This window comes from Megalobrama amblycephala, linkage group LG19 (assembly GCF_018812025.1).
Source record: "Megalobrama amblycephala isolate DHTTF-2021 linkage group LG19, ASM1881202v1, whole genome shotgun sequence".
NCBI classification, from domain to species: domain Eukaryota; kingdom Metazoa; phylum Chordata; class Actinopteri; order Cypriniformes; family Xenocyprididae; genus Megalobrama; species Megalobrama amblycephala.
In genome coordinates this window covers 27,794,283-27,815,889 of record NC_063062.1, presented here as the reverse complement: position 1 = coordinate 27,815,889, position 21,607 = coordinate 27,794,283, and the positions used below count along the sequence as shown (strand labels likewise).

Here is a 21,607-nt window from a genome sequence, read left to right as displayed (position 1 = left end):
CCAAGAGTTAATAACGCAGCAAATGCGATTCATTACTAGAGATCTGTTGGGGATGAATCGTCTAGTCTGGACACGCTGATCTACAACAGAATGGCGAGAGCCATGGCCAAAGCTGGGGTCAGGAACCAGACATCCCAGGACACCAAACCAATTTATCTCAGGCTGTCCATATGACTACCGCACTTAACCTCAGATCCCAACAGCAACCTCAAATGAGAACACTTGTATTGTAGACTGAACAATGATTCTCATTTGACTAAGACCCTGTTTACAGAAGCGTTTTCGTCAATCCAATCACAAGTGGATGAATCCAATCACTACAAAGCTTTGAGCTTGTCTACTTTCAACCACATCCAGAGGTAGTCAAAAACGCAATTGACCGGATTGCATTCGTAGTGTAAATTCTCATGTGTATGCACAGCCCAAAAAAAAATTGCCTACTGACCTAATGTGTAAACATTATGGGAAGAGCGCTAAAATCCGATGGCTCAGTGAGGCCTGCATCGCCAGCAAGATAATTAACACTTTCAGATGCCCAGAAAGCTACTAAAGACATATTTAAAACACTTCATGTGACTACAGTGGTTCACCCTTAATAAAGCGTTGAGAATACTTTTGTGTGCCAAAAAACCCCCAAAATGACTTTATTCAACAATATCTAGTGATGGGTGATCTCAAAACACTGCTTCAAAGCTTCACAAATCTTTTGTTTTGAATCAGAGGTTTGGAGTGTGAATCAAACTGCCAAAGCCACGTGAATCATTGACGTAACGAAGCCTTGTTTACACAATTTTAACATTTAAAATATGATAGGTTTCCACATCCAGGGGAGGCTTGTCCATGGAAGTGATGCCACACAGATTAAGGGTTTTTTTTTTTGTGTGCGCTAATATAGTGCTATTGAATTTCTTAGCATCTGTCTAGACACACTCAGAGACATGAGATCTGTGCTAATAAAGACTAAATCACAGACTCCTTTACCACCAGGTCCATTAAACTCCATTACAGCCCCTCTCTCCCTCTCCTTCTCCCTCCCTCCCTCTCCTTCTCCCTCCCTCCCTCCCTCTCTCTCTCTGAATATACAGAGTGTGTGTTTAAAACGGTTGTTCTCAGCAGAACAGCTGGTTGTTATGACATCACCGCCTGTGCAAGTGGGTATCAGTGTTGTGTTGTCTGGATTCATATGCTGAAAGAAATATTCTTCTTCAAAAAAATAAGTGCAATATGATAAGTAAAACAGAATATATCATAGTTTAAGGGCTGTTTTTTGTGTAAGAAAAAAAAATACGCTCAGGGCCTACAACAACTTCCTGCTGTTAAAGAACAAATCAACACAAGCCACACCAGAGCCCAGTGAATAAATTTGACTGTTTCAATCAGGAGCTTTGTTGGCACCATGAGGCATCAGCTTTCATGTTCAGCTGTTCAGTAGATTAAGAGTCGGTTGGTTTCCTGGATGTCTCTTATGTAAATCCAGCTCTAACGTTTTTTGCTATTCCCTGAACAACTAATTTCCTTAATATGAGGTGTTGGGTTTACATGCATTTGAATTTCACAAAAAAAAAAAAATCAAAATGGCATCATGCCATCAAGATTTGTTGACGTGTTAAAACGTAAAAGGTTTGGTATATCAACACAAAATCCATAACTTTTTTTTTGCCACTCGAATTTAGTGACTGTCATAATTGGTATCATTGTTCTCGGTATGACTCACGGAATCCATCAAGACCAGTTTCAATAAAATAGGCAAAATAAATCTAAATTTTTATTTTGAATTTGAAAACGGTTTGCATAGTTAGAAACATGCATTCTCCTGTGTTTTTACGTTACAAATCTGATGAAATGGTGCACATTGCATTCTCAGACGAACATTGTAAGCAACCCAAACTCACAGAAAATGCAGAAATGGAGTTTAACTGAGCTGCTAAGAGGCACTCCACGCATGTAAAACAATTCAACACTTCGTATGAAACACAAGCACAAAGCACGTCAGACGTTACACATTCCCAAATGCGAGTTATTGGAAACCCAAACAAACAGCACGTGCAGAGACAGAGTTCGTGCAAAGCTTCTATGAACGGAGCCACTCTGAGACGAAAGAAACTCGTAACCTGCACGCATGTAAATAATTAAAGTGTCATGCTTCACCCTCAGCACATATATTTATTTAATGGAATCACAGCCTTTGTGATTTCACAAAAGCACTATGCTATTTTATCATTTTTAATAAAAGAATGGAGAAAAAAAAACCTTGGGAGAAACCAATCTCAGGCAGGGGGCCAGTTCTTCTCTGGCCAACGAACGAACACGGTGTTCAAATATTTCATCCAGTTCCTTTTGCTTGAAAATCGGATTCATCACGCCAGTATGGAGAAGAAGCTGGTCATAGGTTTGTACAGAGGACCGGTCTGGTTTTTGTGGTCTTTGCAGAGGATTCAAATTTGCTATGGTAACAGTTCATACTTTCCTCTTGACACACAAAATTTCATAACTTTTCCGCAAGCAGTTCTATAGGTGGAAAACTGCAGGGAGTCCTTAAAGCTTCTCTTTTGTTGACAAAAGCGCATCTCATTACAAGTTTGTGAAGATGGTTGGTGGTTTCTGTGTAATAAAAAGTTTATTAAATATTTGGCTAATTTGATTGTATATTCAGCTACCAGTAGAGTGTAGCTCTATTTAACACATTTGAACATATTTAAATTATTTTAGTAGTAAATAACGTGGTTTCAGAAAGAATGAAATAGATGGATTTTACCAGCATATGAAGCAAGCGTATTCTGTAAGCAAATTGTGGCAATGCATGCACCATAATCCTGTTCAAGGGCTGTTTCACCAGCCATTCAAAAGCAATCAAGCCAGATAATGAACCAATCAGCAAGTTGCGAGGGCGTGACAGCGGCTCTGTAAGGAGGCCAGAGGCCCAGCTAAGCAGTGTGACTTTGGCCGAGCGCCAGGATCCTAAAAGAACAGAGGCCAACGGCACTGAGCAAATACACACACTGCAGGGTGCAGGGCGACCCCTACTACTGATCTAACATGTTAAATAGATTTCAAAGCACCTCTGAGACATCATATTACATTTGAATACAGAAAGAGAAGTGAGATTCACAGCTGCAGTATTATTTTTATATTAATATATAAGTTTTTCAAGGATTTCCACAATTGCACAAATCCAAAAATGGGTTCTCCAAAGTTACTAAAGAGCATAACAGTGACAGACCACTTTTTGAAAAGCCTTAGTGACAGAAGTATTTTCCATATGGATTTAAAAAAAACAAAAAACAAACAAAAAAAAATCCACAAACCCAACCAGCTGTGTGATTAATCTTAGCATTCAATTCAAAGCAAACAAGTACAATACTGTGAACATTATCAAATCAGATATTATGATAAAATTACATTTTTTTTTATCATTACCATTAGATTTTATTTATATTTTTATTATATTTTGATAGTATTATTTTGATGATTATATGTATACAAATACAAATATAAAACTACAACCAAATATATAGTTGTTTGAAAGTATGAGGAGAATTTATTCGCAAATCTTTTTACTCTTGGCTTTCTCTTTAGGATTATGGGTAGTGTAGTTCTTTACCAAAAATCAGATATTTGTTATAATAAATTCATTTTTGGATTCTACAGAAATACATTGAACAACCCTAAATGTAGGTTGGTCTTAATTGGCTTTGTTAACGTAATCTCGATTCCTCTATGGAGAAAAGGAATTACATTTTTACATTCAGAACATGACTGTTGAGCTCTACTGAGCCCTTACAAAGGACTCAATATAAATAGGTCAGTTGTGACAAGGATCTTTGATGTAAAGGAGCCATACAGTGAAACATTTCAGATTTTTTCTAAACATGCTGTGATTGGCTATTGAGATTTGCATGTCAAAGTACAGCACTGAATGCAAGATTGTAATGGCTTCAACTTATTCAAGGCAGATATTTTTATATTTTTTAGCCATTTGAATACATAGAGGCTCAGATCAATATGCATTTGAGCTTTCTATGCCTGTGGGTTATTCATGGTTAGCATAAGGCCTGTAATTCGAAAGATTTACAATGGGCCAGCACCATAAAAAATACCAAAGAGAATCAAGACATGTTGAGACAAGAAAGGCTCTAATTACGCAACCAAGTGTGCTTCATGATGAACAACACTTGAAATGAAACAGCCATTTTTGGTTTTGGTCATAACACAAGACTTGTGTATGATGATACACAAGTGGTATACGAAGGCAAATCCTCAACTTAAAGAATAATTAATGATGATCCATTGAATTATTGAAAATTACTGCATACTGTCCATTAGGCTCTCCACAGTGTTGGGCAGTAGTGTCCCTACAAATAGCAAAGGCATTAGTTAGTAACTACTCCAAAAATAGCAAAGTTACCTCACTTCTAAGAAATGTAAAGCAATTTTTTTTGCTTGACTAATGCCTTCTGGTTCTTCTATGGTAGGCTGCAAGCTCTTAATTTGGCAAAGTGATGTAATGTGGTCAAGATTTGTAATGCAGTTCAGAACTATTGTTCAACAGCTGCACGACTATAAAGTAATCAACACCTCAGAATATCTGTTAGCCCATCAGAATCAAGCCTTCAACATCACTGTGGTGTAAGTCCAAGCTCGTCAAGTATGATCCACGTCCCCTTTAATGGCTTTTCTTGGCAGCGACTATTTCCTGCAAATGTTCTTCAACAAGGATTTACATTCAATGATGTCCACTTAGGGTTGATGGAGACCGAGATACAGTATTTGACCTCAACCTGACCCCTTCCCCACAAGCCATAGCTGCAGATATGTGAAAAGAAAACAACTTTAAACATTAGCTAATTTCTGTCAGTGTATCATCCATTCATCAATACCAGCGGAAATTTACCAGTTTAACATGAACCTTGCTTTTTCTCCGTCAACCATAGACTGATATAAGATTTATAAGCTACGTTTTGCCTGACACTTTTACAGCCCAAAACAAAAATGATACATGCCTAGTTTCTATCTTGCTGTCCATATCCTTGACTTACCAAGATTAATTTTTCCACACAATCCATCAATATAAGGTAGCAACATAATGTTCTATTGCCATTATGGATGCACTCTTCATGAGTTTTCATGGCAGATTCCGATTTCTTACAAGCAAATGGGCCAGTTCTGATATCATTTGCCAATTTTTATCTTCTATAAGCAAATTGATTTGTTATTATATATATATATATATATATATATATATATATATATATATATATATATATATATATATATATATATATATATATATATATATATATATTATATATACACACACACACACACACACACACACACACAGGTGCTGGTCATATAATTAGAATATCATCAAAAAGTTGATTGATTTCACTAATTCCATTCAAAAAGTGAAACTTGTATATTATATTCATTCATTACACACAAACTGATATATTTCAAATGTTTATTTCTTTTAATTTTGATGATTATAACTGACAACTAAGGAAAATCCTAAATTCAGTATCTCAGAAAATTTGAATATTACTTAAGACCAATACAAAGAAAGGATTTTTAGAAATCTTGGCCAACTGAAAAATGCATGTACAGCACTCAAACTTAGTTGGGGCTCATTTTGCCTGAATTACTGCAGCAATGCGGCGTGGCATGGAGTCGATCAGTCTGTGGCACTGCTCAGGAGTTATGAGAGCCCAGGTTGCTCTGATAGTGGCCTTCAGCTCTTCTGCATTGTTGGGTCTGGCATATCGCATCTTCCTCTTCACAATACCCCATTTTCTATGGGGTTAAGGTCAGGTGAGTTTGCTGGCCAATTCAGAATAGGGATACCATGATCCTTAAACCAGGTACTGGTAGCTTTGGCACTGTGTGCAGGCTGCATTGACCTTGGACCTCAGAAAACACAGTGGACCAACACCAGCAGATGACATGGCACCCCAAACCATCACTGACTGTGGAAACTTTACACTGGACCTCAAGCAACGTGGATTGTGTGCCTCTCCTCTCTTCATCCAGACTCTGGGACCCTGATTTCCAAAGGAAATGCAAAATTTACTTTCATCAGAGAACATAACTTTGGACCACTCAGCAGCAGTCCAGTCCTTTTTGTCTTTAGCCCAGGCGAGACGCTTCTGACGCTGTCTGTTGTTCAAGAGTTGCTTGACCCAAGGAATGCAACAGCTGAAACCCATGTCTTGCATACGTCTGTGCGTAGTGGTTCTTGAAGCACTGACTCCAGCTGCAGTCCACTCTTTGTGAATCTCCCCCACATTTTTGAATGGGTTTTGTTTCACAATCCTATCCATGGTGCGGTTATCTCTATTGCTTGTACACTTTTTTTCTACCACATCTTTTCCTTCCCTTCGCCTCTCTATTAATGTGCTTGGACACATAGCTCTGTGAACAGCCAGCCTCTTTTGCAATGACCTTTTGTGTCTTGCCCTCCTTGTGCAGGGTGTCAGTGGTCGTCTTTTGGACAGCTGTCAAGTCAGCAGTCTTCCCCATGATTGTGTAGCCTACAGAACTAGACTGAGAGACCATTTAAAGGCCTTTGCAGGTGTTTTGAGTTAATTAGCTGATTAGAGTGTGGCACCAGGTGTCTTCAATAATGAACCTTTTCACAATATTCTAATTTTCTGAGATACTGAATTTGGGATTTTCCTTAGTTGTCGGTTATAATCATCAAAATAAACATTTGAAATATATCAGTCTGTGTGTAATGAATGAATATAATATACAAGTTTCACTTTTTGAATGGAATTAGTGAAATAAATCAACTTTATGATGATATTCTAATAATATGACCAGCACCTGTATATATGTATGTATATATATATATATATTAGTCATTTGAAAGCAGAGATGACCACTGCATTTTAATAACAATCCAAACAAAGATGCTACACATATGTAACAATTTAAATTTGATTGTATAATTTCAAAAAGCAAAAATATAATCGTCTGACTTCAGCTTTGTGAAACTGTGCTACATAAAACACTTGCATAACATAAAAACAGCAGATGGACTGAATGAAAATGCAAATTCACTCTCTGACAGTAGGTGGCGCTTATGGAACAGCAGCAATATAGTGTTTCCTTGGTTATTGCTGTAAACAAAGCAGCGCTGTGCTAATAAACACTAATAGGCATTATATGGAGGTAAGAGGACAAAAAAATATCAGCGAAACTTTTTATAATACAGTCAGTTTCCACATTCATATAAACCCCCACCCCAATTGAATAGGCCTTATTTATATATATTTTTCTAATATTTTGAGCATCGCAAACTTTGTGTCCATCTTCAGTGTCTCGTCTCTGGCTTGTGTTAACTTCCTGTTTATAGACTTTGTAATATTTCCACACAAATTACATTTTGGGAAATGAGCAGTGCAGTTTGTGTGCAAGTCCGGAACAAAATCAGCCAAAAAAAACCCAAACAAACAAAAAAACAGTTCCGATTGATGGCCATCTCAGCCCTCATTTTAATGTTCTGCTTTTATCCAGCACTTTGGATCCTTGCTGTGTTCCTAACTTCTTGTAAGCATTAAGGTTTTACATTAATTGAATTGTATCCTGAGAGCTGAGGTAATCATAACAAACAATAAACGCACCTTCTTCTAAGCCACCTACACTGTAAATCCAAACAGTACTACTAACTTATAAAGATTGAGTACACAAGTCTGTTAAATCATTGATGCAACTTGAACAATTACATTTTCTAAATGAGGAGTTTAGTTTTATTTTTGTGTAGCTCAACATTTTTGAGTAAACCCTCATACTTAAATTATTATTTTAATTTACTGAGCGATATATAGTGAAGCATGTCACATCGTTGCTGGCATTACCGACGTAACTCATGAGACATTACCGAGCTGCAGCAGATTTCAAGTTTACAGCATGCTAAGGGAGAATAAATGATGAAATTGAGTGTTATTGTGTGTGTTTTTGCACAAGATTAATACAGGGGAAGATGTGTTATTGTTTAATGTTCTGTTATGTTGATATTTACAGGTGCTTCCTTGATGTTGATGTTAACATCGTGGTGATGAGTAGTGCCTGTGGTTAGGTCTAGAATGGGCTGTGAAACTTCAAGGCTATATATACTGCATGTTGATTAACAGTTCATGCAAGTAAATAGTGATAGTGTCTTAGTAGTCATGCTGGTGTGCTGTTGCCAACTAACACTTAACCATAAATATTAAATTGAAATTAGCAAATTTGTGCAGAACAAAATAATTGTTTTAAGATCTATTAAAATAATCTTGAGTTGTTTACTTAAATGTTTTTAGTATTCTGAACTTATCGGGTTGTACAACCACTGCATCAAAATAATTGAAAAATGAGAAACATTACATATGTTAAACAATAGTTTTAAGTACAGTGGACTTAAATATTAAATAAAATTAAAAATTTGCAGTTTGAATTAATTGTTATTTATAATTATTGTTAACTTAAAGCTGCAATCCATAACTTTTTTTGGTTAAAAATTATCCAAAATCAATTTTTGAGCAAGTACATAACCAGCCAGTCTTCAAAACTATCTCCTTACCTTAACCCAATTCACAACGGTAAGCTTGTAATAATGTTTTGTAATTCGGGTGGTACTGGTGGGTTTCCGCGGGAAATTCAAGCATGCAGCCATTCGTCTTTGCGTCATTACGTCACGTCTGTTTACATAAAGAAGTAGTCCCAGCTAGTAGGCTATATGTGAGGATGCTACTGGTAGTAGATCATTTATAGTGTTTTCTCACAGCAGCTGCAATAATTAAACTTATTTTGTTGGTGGATTGTAATCCAGAAAGGTCCAAATGACAATCATCAGTGAAAACTGGAGGTTCACTCGTAGTCAAAAGCAAAACACTTCGGACTGAGGAATGGCTACAGAAATTGAAATCTACAGGTAACGCTAATACACACTAAATACAAAGCACGCATTGCTGATGTTGTTAACATTAACAATTTGAGAACAAAGTATAACAATAATAATTTGCACAGTTTGACATGATACAAGCTAAGCGATAGTTAGATTTAAACCATTGGTAGTGCAATTTATTGTAATGCTTTTTTTCTCTCAGTTGGTCAGAACAAAAGTGGCAGACATGTTCCTTGTTTGTTCAGATGACATTTTCTGGTGAAAATTCTTATTTTGGTCATACTTCCAAGACAGAATCTGTGATTCTGAAGTACAGTATCCACACCGATGTGGTGACTGACAGCAAACATTAGATTCATCCGCGCTGAGGAGCTGTGCCGATGCACAACCCACGTAAAGATAATAATTCCTCAAATAATTGCAGTTGCAATTGCAGAAGAATGGCTTTCCCACAGCTGACCAACTGACACGTCCATCCTCACAACTGACAATATGACTTGTATTACTTTGCTCTTTCTTAGTGCTAAACCAATATTTCGGCTAATATTCGGGTCAAAATACTACCTTAATCAAGGGTAGAAGGGGCTACAAATGGTAAATATTATGCTATACCATTTATACCACAATATATCTGTGGCACATTTTATAAAATCCAACCACTAACATATTTTAAGTACATATTAAATACATGCGTACACAACTTGATCATTATTTTCAAAAAAATTATTATTTTCTGACTGCCACAGCCCATTTTTTTTATAAAATCCACCCCCAGCATGCAATTCAAATTTAGTTCTCTTTCATGGCATATTGTGCTTAATCAGTCAGATACACACAGAATTATGTCAAAATGTCCATCTTGGCAAGTATTCACTTAAACAGTCAGTTATGTCTTAAGTAGTGATGCACCAAACTTTCGGCAAATGATCATTTTCATCCAAAACAGCAATTTCGGTTTTGGTTGAAATGGTTTTGTAGGGCTGAAATCATTGACCGAAACAATGATGTTTAATTGAGGCAAGTGTTCAATATCATTTCAGTAATTTTGTGAACATCTCATTTAGTGTAGATCTAAATTTTTGCCGTTCATTGGTTATATCAGCCATCAGTCAGCCTATTTTCAAGAAATCTGTATCAGCCAATGAAAAGCCCATTTTAGTTGACCCCTTTGTTCTCCTATATCATTTCAATATCTAATGGTCTATAATCACTCAGGATCATAAGAAATTAAATACTGGCAGCAGAAGGACCACACTGCAGCATCTGGCATAGCAAAGCCACCAGTGCCACCCTAAAGCCCTTTAGCCTGCAGAAGCACTAGAGTGGAAATCATTTAGATAAAGACATGCTAGGCGAGTCCCTCACAGTCATCAGTCTGATAACAGCAGTGAATCACAGCACTGCCATTAATCAGACATGCACTTCCAGGATGACAGGCTGTGTCTCACTGACAGAAATACACACAGGAACAAACTGGACTGATTACACAGCAAGTGTCGAAAGCCAGCTGCGGACCACCTGTGCGTTTGTGTTGTCACTTAAAGTTGAAGGGTGCCATTTCAGCTTCACTTGGGGCACCATACAGGACTGCAAATATAATGTTTTCAATTTCAAAAATGTGTGTGCCATAGCTTAGACAAAACACACTCACATCATAACAACTACACTCCACTTCCTTTACACTCCTTAACAGCAAGTTTTTCCTCCTCTTGAATTGTTTGGGATGTGTCCTGCTCTATATATTTTTGCATTACTCAGTGTTTCTACAATGCTCTAATGTGTATATATTATAAAGCAGTCCGCATCATCAATAGGCATGCAAATATATCTACTGCGGTTAAAATAGTAAAGCAGTCAGTCCAATCATAAAAATTTAATTTACTGTATAACAGAATTTCACTCTGTCCCTCTTACACATACTTTTAAAGTATTGTAGCTGAGCCCCCCGGCGACTTATTTTAGAATGTATCACCTTATTATTTTAAGCTCACATCGCACATCGCAGCCACAATAGCGCTGTAAGAATAGAGTAAACTTTTTTAGTTACCTTCACACTTCTGTGTACCTGATGTGAATAAAACACGTCCGATCTCATGAGAAAACAAACTATTTCACAAGGTTGTGGTTTCACATTGTACGAGTTTATATGATTCACATTCACATCTTAATTCACATCATAAGAAATTCATAAGAAATCGCCACCTAGTAAAAACCTAAAACTAAAAGGATTAATCCACTTTCAATAAACTTTTCCTGATAATTTACTCACCCCCATGCCATCCAAGATGTTTATGTCTTTCTTTCTTCAGTCGAAAAGAAATTAAGGTTTTTGATGAAAACATTCCAGGATTATTCTCCTTATAGTGGACTTCAATGGCCTCCAGACGGTTGAAGGTCAAAATTACAGTTTCAGTGCAGCTTCAAAGAGCTTTAAATGATACCAGATGAGGAATAAGGTGAATAAGCGATACAATCTGTCATTTTTGAAAAAAAAAAAAAAAATGTAAATGTATATGCTTTATATAAACAAATGTTTGCCTTCTAAGTGCCTCGGCCAAAACCGCATTTCCGTATTCTCCAAAAAGTTTACGCTGTATGTCCTACGCCTTCCCTATTCTACTTATGGAACAAACACAGCACCAGTTAATTTTTTTCCATAAGTAGAATAAGGAAGGCGTATGACATACAACGTAAACTTTTTGGAGAATACGGAAACGCAGTTTTGGCGGAGGCACTTAGAAGGCAAACATTTGTTTATATAAAGCATATACATTTACATTTTTTTTTTTAAATGACCAATTGTTTCGCTAGATAAGACCCGTATTCCTCATCTGGTATCCTTTAAAGCCCTTTGAAGCTGCACCGAAACTGTAATTTTGACCTTCAACCGTTTGGGGTCCATTGAAGTCCACTATAAGGAGAATAATCCTGGAATGTTTTCATCAAAAACCTTAATTTCTTTTCGAATGAAGAAAGAAAGACATGGACATCTTGGATGACATGGGGGTGAGTAAATTATCAGGAAATTTTTATTTAAAAGTGGACTAATCCTTTTAAAATCACTGTCTGGGGCATTAGCAGATCATTCAAAAATGTATGAATCATACAAATTAGCCACCAATTTGCCAAAATGCAAAAGAGTTACAAATTACCATGAGATTGTGTTGAGATGTCAGCATTTCATCTAATAAAACTATTGTCAGATACACACAAGACACAAGGACTCAAAGGTCTTGACTACACTCTAAAAAAAAAAAATGCTAGGTTGTTTCAACCCATGTTTGGGTCAAACATGGACAAACCCAATTTTTAAATTAAATTTTAATATTTTATATTTTATTTCATATTTTTCCTAAACATGGGTTGAAACAACCCAGCATTTTTTTTTGTACAGTTTTTTTTTTGTACAACCTGCTAATTTACCCGGGGTAAACAATTAAACCTGGGTATTCATAAACTGAAATTTCACATTGTATATTCCCAAACCATGGGTTAATGTTCTTATTTGCATTGTCAGGGTGACTGATTGGACGAACGCACTACATGATCTGTCTACATAAAGGCTCTAGCATTGTGCATCCTCATATTATACATTGCCAACTGTACTATCAAGTTTTTTTCTGAATGGACTTTTCGGGCTATAAAGATAAGTCAGACTGATAACCCGAAGGTTGCGGGTTCGAGTCTCAATACTGGCAGGAAATGACTGAGAATCCCTTGAGCAAGACACCTAACCCCAAATCACTCCCCAGGTGCCACAGCCAAAAATGGCTGCCTTCTGCTCCGAGTGTGTGTGTCCACGGTCTGCAGTAAAATGCAGAAGACAAATTCAGAGTATGGGTTACCAAGTCACAAGTCACTTTCACTTAAAGAATTGTCACGTTTTCTGTCACCATTTGACATTTGTCCCCTCAAATGCTGAAACAACTATTCATACAAGACACTGCGTTTCTGTGACTGTCCAAAGCATGTGAATATGAGGTACTGGCTGAGATTTCTGACCCTCCATTGACAGTCCACACAACTAACACTTTGACGCTTCATAAAGAGATGTGTGAGAATCAAAGCTTAAATTAAATATAAAGCAATCATGTCTCTTCATAAAATTTGGACTAACCTAAAGTTGTGTGGACTGTCAGTGGAGGGACAGAAATCTCTAAGATTGCATTAAAATATCTTCATGTGTGTTTCAAAGATGAACAAATGTCTTACGGGCTTGGAATGACATGAGGGTGAGTAAATAATAACAGAATTTTCATTTTCGAATGAACTTTAAAATGCAATCCAGAAAAATCAAAATGCAAAACACGAACATATTTGGGAACATAATAAAACAGATTTTAAGGGGTCCTAAACAGTTAAGTAAATCTTGAGCCACTCACACCTTCTGGAGCCTGTTCTGATCCACTGGTAAATGACATACTACAACTTTATAAAAAGAAAACCATGTATAGTGTTTGAATAACCCTGGGACTTTGATTGTTCTTCTTTGTAATCTTAACCCAGGGACTGCAGGTCAGTGACTTTGCCTGGGTTCCCATGATTTCAATACTGGGCTTTCCAAATAACAAGGTCAGTTTGAGAAACCATTGTTACATTGGGTGGCCTGGCAAAATTCAAAATGAGGCGCTAACCGCTCCAATGCATTCTTATGTTGACATTCCACAACATGACAGGACAATAAACTTGTAAATGTGACAACATTCCATTCTTCACCTATTATGCAAGCAGACCCAACACAGTAAACTCATAGTTGTGTGCCTGGTCGGCATTGACCCCGGCACAATTTTGCATGGACCCAGCAGGCCTCCCTGAGCCAAGTTTCCTGTGTGTCACAATGGCAAAATGACATGTAACTCGTGTTGCCTGATAACATCGCTGAACTGAAATTTGCATAGAAATGCATGGCTGAGGATTTAGAGCATATGCTCATTTAATGCATTTTTATTTTGGTGAGACAGATCTAAGAGTTGCATTGACGAAAACCTGTCAGGCAGGTTGCTGTTGTTTACATAGCAAAATGAGTTTTAAATTCTCAAGATGTTGGAAGAACATGTCAGTGCTGGAGCTTCCCTATTTTAAACAAAATTGTATGGTTGCACAACACAGTAGGAAGTGTCTGTCCACTTTATAGAATCTGGAAAAGCCCTTTCCTGTTGCCTTGTGTCAACTGGATACCTTGTGATTATTTGTATATGGGTCAATGACGTGACGGGTCATTTTTTTGTCCAAAGGCCTTAGTAATAATAAAAAAAAACAAAGATATGACATCCAAAGTATGTAAGGTAGTACAACTAGATCTCTTTTATTTAATCCAAAAGGTTTTAATTATATTTTGCTACATATAAAGGTATTTTAAAGATTTTGAAGTGTCATTCGGTTTAATGTCCAAAGGCCAATACAGCCATTTAATTTGTGATTAAAATATCTTAAAATGTCATAAATGTTTATATTTTTCATTCTGGCAATATTTTATAACATCATATATCAACATAGTGCAAAATGGTATTAAAATTATGTGTAGAAGTCGTTGCTTTGTTATGAGAAAGAATGTCCAGAAAAATTAATTTCATTGATGTCATTTGAAGTAACCAATATAAAGGAACCATTTTGGATCAAGTCATGCGGTCAATATCATGTGACAGGATGTGACATCATTCAGAAACCTGCAAAGGACCAAATGGTCATGAAACAAAGTAATTAACTCTCTCTTAACTATTTGAAAAATTCATGATTTCACTTGCTCATACGCATGTCCCGAAACATCAGGTCATTCGGTACAACTGCTATAAAACATGGAAAATATTTTAAAAACTTGTACTAAATATAAAATGTTTGATTGTCCTTTTGCTAGATAGCTAGCTAGATATCAGCCTGTTAGCATTGTTTGAAAATATCGTCATTCGGTATAACCAAAAGTGTCATTCAGTAAAATCGAAATTTTGGTTAAAATTAATGACTTTTTTGGTGACAAATTTTGTCCATCATGTAAAAAAATGACAAAAGCAGTGTTAATTGATTATAAAAACCACATAATTTCATCGTTAACACTTGGTAAAACTTCAAAATTAATTATATCTCCATTACGTTTTTTACACTTTTAAAAAAACGTATTCGTCAATGACCCATATGTGGTGTTATATATATATATATATATACATATATATAAAAACATTGTTAATTTGTTATTTGGTATAAATACATATAAAATAACAAATTAACAATATTTTAAGATTTTAAAAATTAAAAATATATTAAAAAGTATAATGAAGAAATATTTAAGATTCTGTACTATAGTATTATGCACTATTCAAATACAAACAAATTTGTGCATTATGTACACACCATTAACTTCTTTTTACAGATGGCCAAATTTCCTTTTATCCGTTCAAGCACAAAATGAAACATTTTGAATCATGCAGGAGTACATGACCATCAGGTTTTGTTCCTGTCAGCTTGAGTGAAAAAGTATTTTTTATTTTTATCTGAAAAAAATGTGTAGTGCATTGTTTTATATGCATATGGGGGGGGGGGAAGACATCCAAAATATACATTTAAGTGTTGCTTTTATTGCACTTTATCTATTTGCGTATGTAGATTTCAATTACAATACATGTCTTTAAAGGCTGTTTTCTCGAAATTCGTTTTTTTCTCCTGCACTGAGTCTTCAGCAGCTTTATTCCCATCCATATTCTGAACGTTTTTACAGAGAGGTTTATTGATATATAATTCACCTTATTTTATACAACATTTTATTCCCCCCAAAAAAGAGATAAAATGTATTGGTTTCTGGCTGGTTTTTTTTTTTTTTTCCCTATTCACCCATGTCTTAAACTAAACAAAACGTGCCCTTGAACTCTATAACTGTAAAACTGCTCAGGCCGCAGCAGGATGTGGAATTATCAGGCTTCAGTGCTCTATACATGGCGCAAATGTAGGTTAGTTCCGGGTACTGCCCTGACAGTCAAATGACAAATTCTACTATGGCAAAGGATTAAGTCTTGAATATTAATTAGAATATTTGACGTTCGCTACTGGGAGAACGTCCCGTGACCTAATTAATATTCATGAGCCAAACCTTCCCCACAGTATGATTTGTGAATTCGCGCCTCGGCCAACTCCCAGAACAGAAGGAACAGGGAGGGCTCACAAAAGAGGACTGGCTACGTGTTACAAAGAGCCAATTTACCGGTTGACAGCTGCATTTTCAACATGCACAATAAACAACTTTTATTGCACATGCACAGCCCGGGGATACAGTTATCGATACTAGTTCGTTTAATTGTGTGTTTTGTCACATTTAGAGGGTGCACCTTATTTTAAAAACTACTTTAAGTTTTGGGGAAATCAGATATTGTTAGAATATTTTTCCCAAACACGTACAGTTTCATACCACGTAAATTGTTATCTTCTTTGGTCTGTCCACGGAACTGTTTTCTGTATCAGAAAATTATTTTTTTTAAAAAGTGTTAAATAAATTAAACGTGTAAATAAACTGTATTTACAATATTGTGTTTATTCATCCTTGCACTATGAGTTTGTACAGTAAACAACTAATTATCGAAACTGTTACAACCCTGTTTTTAAAGGGATAGCTCTATCTCAACATATTTAGGCTATTTTAAAAATAGCTTTAGATGCGAAAATGCTATGTATTAACAATTAATGACATTATTCGTTTGACAGAATGTTTAAAATCACCTTCTCAAAACGGAAGAGACACCCATTTGGTGGCATGTGCGGTTCAATTCAAACTCAAAGTATCTCATGAAAAATCAGTGCAAAAATATGAACACATGTACAGCTCCATTCAGCAGCTATAGATCAACACGATAAAGGAGAGAAGAACTCTTTGGCTGTCAAAGCCACACAAAACGGACGAGCTGGAGTGTGTAAACACTCAGAAAGGACACACTTGCTCCTGTGATGGTCACCCACCTCCAGTAGGTGCGAGGAACAGGACAGAAAGTGAGAAACAGACCGAACTCACCACACATGCGGCCTCAGTCATTATCCATACTGTGTGTTACATTGTAGCGCGCAAAACTAAGTACACACAAAAGCGAGGGCAACAAATGTGCTTTACCTCATTGTTCGACGACAGTGCAGATCCTCTTCAGATGTAAAGCCGAACTTCCAGAGGCGAAAACCCAAGAGAAAGCGACGAGATCCTCATGGATAAACCCACTGAGGGGTTTGGTGTTTTTGTTTAATCTGTGGGAAGAAGGATAAGCAGCACAGCACGATGATTTCCTGGTTGAGGAGTGAAGGAGGGGGTTGGAGGTGAAGTGTAGATAGAGTTGCTACTGGAGCTGGGTTTGTGTCAACTCTAATCAGTATCTTGGACTCATTTCTCGCTCCGAGCAAAGTCTACACATATTACGCCTCATGCCCTCGTCTCCATTCGCGCGGCTGTTTGTAAAATATGGAAGCGGTTTTCGACAAACTCCTCTTGTTCGCCGGTCGGTCTGTTAACGTTCAATTCGCGACCGAAGCCCAACCTGCTCCTCAACTCTGAGGAAAAGCTTTCATTCCTGTCTCTCTCCCCCTCCCGAGCTGAAAAACAGGCAGAGAAATGTACTCATCCACTCCCTAGCGGCCGAGCTCCATAACTCCAGCCCTGAGTTACAAACCAAGCTCTGCTAATAGGAATGATACGATGAATGTATACTTCTGACTGAAAAAAATAATATAATCTTCCGACTTTAAGTGTGTGATGTATGTCCCTACATATTCATGCATGTACCTATTTATATACAGTGCCCACATTCTGTAATAGTGGAATGTGTATTGTAGGAGTGTGTTTATGCTGTGTTCATTTTTTAAAAAGTACTATATTTATTTTTGGACATACCGTGGTAATACCATGAAGTAATAATTTCTATCTATCTACAGTATCTCACAGAAGTGAGTACACCCCTCACATTTTTGTAAATATTTTATTATATCTTTTAATGTGACAACACTGAAGAAATTACACTTTTCTACAGTATAAAGTAGTGAGTATACAGCTTGTATAACAGCTTGTATTTGTTGTCCCCTCAAAATAACTCAACATACAGCCATTAATGTCTAAACCGCTGGCCACAAAAGTGAGCACACCCCTAAGTGAAAATGTCCAAATTGGGCCCAAAGTGTCAATATTTTGTGTGGCCACCATTATTTCCCAGCACTGCCTTAAAGGTGATAGAGAGGATTTTTTCGTCGACTGAGAATCCAAAGACTGTTACTGAGTTTTTGAAATGAGCGCATGCGTAAGAACAGCCCCCCTCCTTCACAGCTCATTTCAAGGGAACGCCTCCCAAAACTCGTGCACGAGTATTGGAACACGAGTGTTTACCACCGGCATTCGCTGTGTCGTGTTTGTGGATTCATTATGTCGGACTCACCGCAGGTAACTCATAATCTGCAGTTGTTACTCCTGTCTCCTGACAAAAACATTGCATGCGGCGCCTGTGGAGTGTGGAAAGTTACTGGAGCGTGCAGCCGCACACGTCTCTCACAAGGAACGTCATGGCAGAGATTGACAAGCCAGAGGGCCAATCCACGCACGTCTCTCACAAGGAACGTCACGGCAGTGATTGACAAGCCAGAGGGCCAATCGTTTACGCGATGATCGCATGTTCTGCTCGTTCATGGTTCTCTTAATGAACTGTAGCTCCCCAGTGCCGGCAGCACTCATGCAGCCCCAGACCATGACACTCCCACCACCATGCTTGACTGTAGGCAAGACACACTTGTCTTTGTACTCCTCACCTGGTTGCCACCACACACGCTTGACACCATCTGAACCAAATAAGTTTATCTTGGTCTCATCAGACCACAGGACATGGTTAATCCATGTCCTTAGTCTGCTTGTCTTCAGCAAACTGTTTGCTGGCTTTCTTGTGCATCATCTTTAGAAGAGGCTTCCTTCTGGGATGACAGCCATGCAGACCAATTTGATGCAGTGTGCGGCGTATGGTCTGAGCACTGACAGGCTGACCCCCCACCCCTTCAACCTCTGCAGCAATGCTGGCAGCACTCATACGTCTATTTCCCAAACACAACCTCTGGATATGACGCTGAGCATGTGCACTCAACTTCTTTGGTCGACCATGGCGAGGTCTGTTCTGAGTGGAACCTGTCCTGTTAAACCACTGTATGGTCTTGGCCACCATGCTGCAGCTCAGTTTCAGGGTCTTGGCAATCTTCTTATAGCCTACGCCATCTTTATGTAGAGCAACAATTCTTTTTTTCAGATCCTCAGAGAGTTCTTTGCCATGAGGTGCCATGTTGAACTTCCAGTGACCAGTATGAGAGAGTGAGAGCGATAACAACAAATTTAACACACCTACTCCCTATTCATATCTGAGACCTTGTTACAGTAACGAGTCATATGACACCGGGGAGAGAAAATGGCTAATTGGGCCCAATTTGGACATTTTCACTCAGGTGTGTACTCACTTTTGTGGCCAGCGGTTTAGACATTAATGGCTGTGTGTTGAGTTATTTTGAGGGGACAGCAAATTTACAATACAAGCTGTACACTCACTACTTTACATTGTAGCAAAGTTTAATTTCTTCAGTGTTGTCACATGAAAATATATAATAAAATATTTACAATAATCTGAGATTATCTATCTATCTATTTTACAGCTTTACATGTTACTCAAGGAGCTCAAAATCCTGGAAATTATAGGTAGCTTTTGAATGATTACATTTGGTTGCAAAGTAATATAAAAATATATGTGGCATCTATAAAGTGACAATATATGTCCACACAAGTCATCTAAAATAGAAAAGGAAAATTGAGCGAAATAGCTTGCATATGCAAAGATCAAATATCTTCTAATTTACTGCTATTTCTTTGGAAACATGGAATATATCCAACCATGTGTGTCACATCTGCCACCTTACTTAGTGTCTGTTTGGCTCACTCTCTCTCACTCACACACACAAATAGTTTACTCTTATGTCTGGAAGCCTATTTAAAAACCCTTCAAAATCAAATGCCAAAGTAGTTATAGATATGTCTGATTATAAAACATCCATAATCCTGCTGTGCACAGTTTAACATTTTTTTTAAAGTAAACATTTGTAGTAATTATGTAAGCCTTTTATAATTACATAATCAGATTTTCAGCCTGTCAGGCATGTAATTTTGATTCAAAGGAGAACACTTGATAAAAGAGAGATGTACATCTATCAAAAGACCCTACATCTGTCGAGTGAGTTTGTGCATGTAATGTGCATTATACACATCTGACTGCTTTGATAAGCGTCTTATCTAAAAGGAAACTAGTCAGCTGTAATTTTAGGCTCACCCCTCCTCCATTGAGCCACTTTTACAAGCTCCCATTCTGGCTCTGCTTTCATGGCACAGTTTCACAGGACTCGGACTCTGTGGCCTATAACATTCTTTACTGCACAGTCATGCTTTCAAATGCAGGCTGCATTCAAATATGAGACAAACAGAGCAATGGATTAAAGAATAAAACACGACCACGAGACATCTGTGCATATGTGAGTGTGTTTATCATAGACTGAGATCTATCAGGAATTGTTAAAGAATTTCTTTAGGCATTCTGGATGGAGTTCAAGCAACACTGACCCAGCTTATGACACTAAGCAATGTATGAGCAATCTCTCTTGCACATACAAAACAAATAGAGAGAGAGAGAGAGAGAGAGAGAGAGAGAGAGAGTTTTATTCTTCTCCGTAATTGTTTTTTACAAAGTCATTTTCAAAGCCATTGCAAATTTAAATTATACGTGGTTATATCACGCCACCTAGTGGACAGTCTTCAGCTGTACATTAACAGTATAAGCCGTTTTGGTGTTTACCACTAGATGGGGATGTAAGTACATAGATAGCATAAAACAGTCACAACAGCCGACGGAATGTGTTGTACGGATGAAAGATTACGTCTAGTCTCTTTCAAGAGGTAATATGACCGAAGTATAAGCGCAGACATTAACCACTGCTCATATCAAAAATGCCACTAAAAGTGACAAAGGAGGATATTTTCCCTGTAGTGAATTTCTTGGTTTTATCTGTTTGTTATGATAGGCCTATATTTCACCAAATTGTATTCTGGTTATGACTTTATTGTCTCTGCAGAATAGTAACCTGTACGTTGCTGAAAATACTTGTGTTGCTCAATAAGTGTGAAGAAAAAACTCTTAATAAACAATTTAAAATAACTGTTATAGTAAAACGTGATGTGACTAAACAACATGAATATTTATATTATTATTTATTCTTAACAGACAAGAGCTTCTTTCTCCACCCTAGATTCAACAAATAATTCAAATTCTTAAAAAAAGAAAAAAAAAATAGCAAAGTTTATTTCGTTTTAATGTATTTTATGATGTCTGATTGCTTTTCATGCCATTTGTTCCCATATATATTTAATACGGTTAAAATATTAAACATTATATAATAATTTTTTAAAGTTAGAATTTTATCATAATATCAAAACACATTTTAAATAATTAAATACATGCGCATGATTCTGCCATAATGTCTCAAATAAAAATTTAAAAAATCCATGTGTTTCTTTTTTTTTTTCTCTCAAGTTAAAATGTTACAAACATGCAGATCATGTTCAGAAATATTATTCTAATATGTGATGTATGTATGTATGTATGTATGTATATATATATATATATATATATATATATATATATATATATATATATATATATATATATATGTGTGTGTGTGTGTGTGTGTGTGTGT

General features: G+C 36.9%; 1 protein-coding gene across 2 annotated transcripts in view; it reads right to left on the bottom strand.

Moving 5' to 3' along the window:
- The window catches only part of vaspb (vasodilator stimulated phosphoprotein b), a 59,881-nt gene extending 42,387 nt beyond the window's left edge, over positions 1 to 17,494 (bottom strand). The window contains exon 1 of one of the 2 annotated variants that reach the window (XM_048167797.1): positions 16,971 to 17,494. In XM_048167797.1, coding sequence (XP_048023754.1) covers positions 16,971 to 16,975 — 5 coding nt within the window. In that variant the 5' untranslated portion in view covers positions 16,976 to 17,494. The remainder of the gene's footprint in view (positions 1 to 16,970) is intronic. The other variant, XM_048167796.1, reaches the window with a different exon arrangement.
- Positions 17,495 to 21,607: the final 4,113 nt, after the last annotated feature.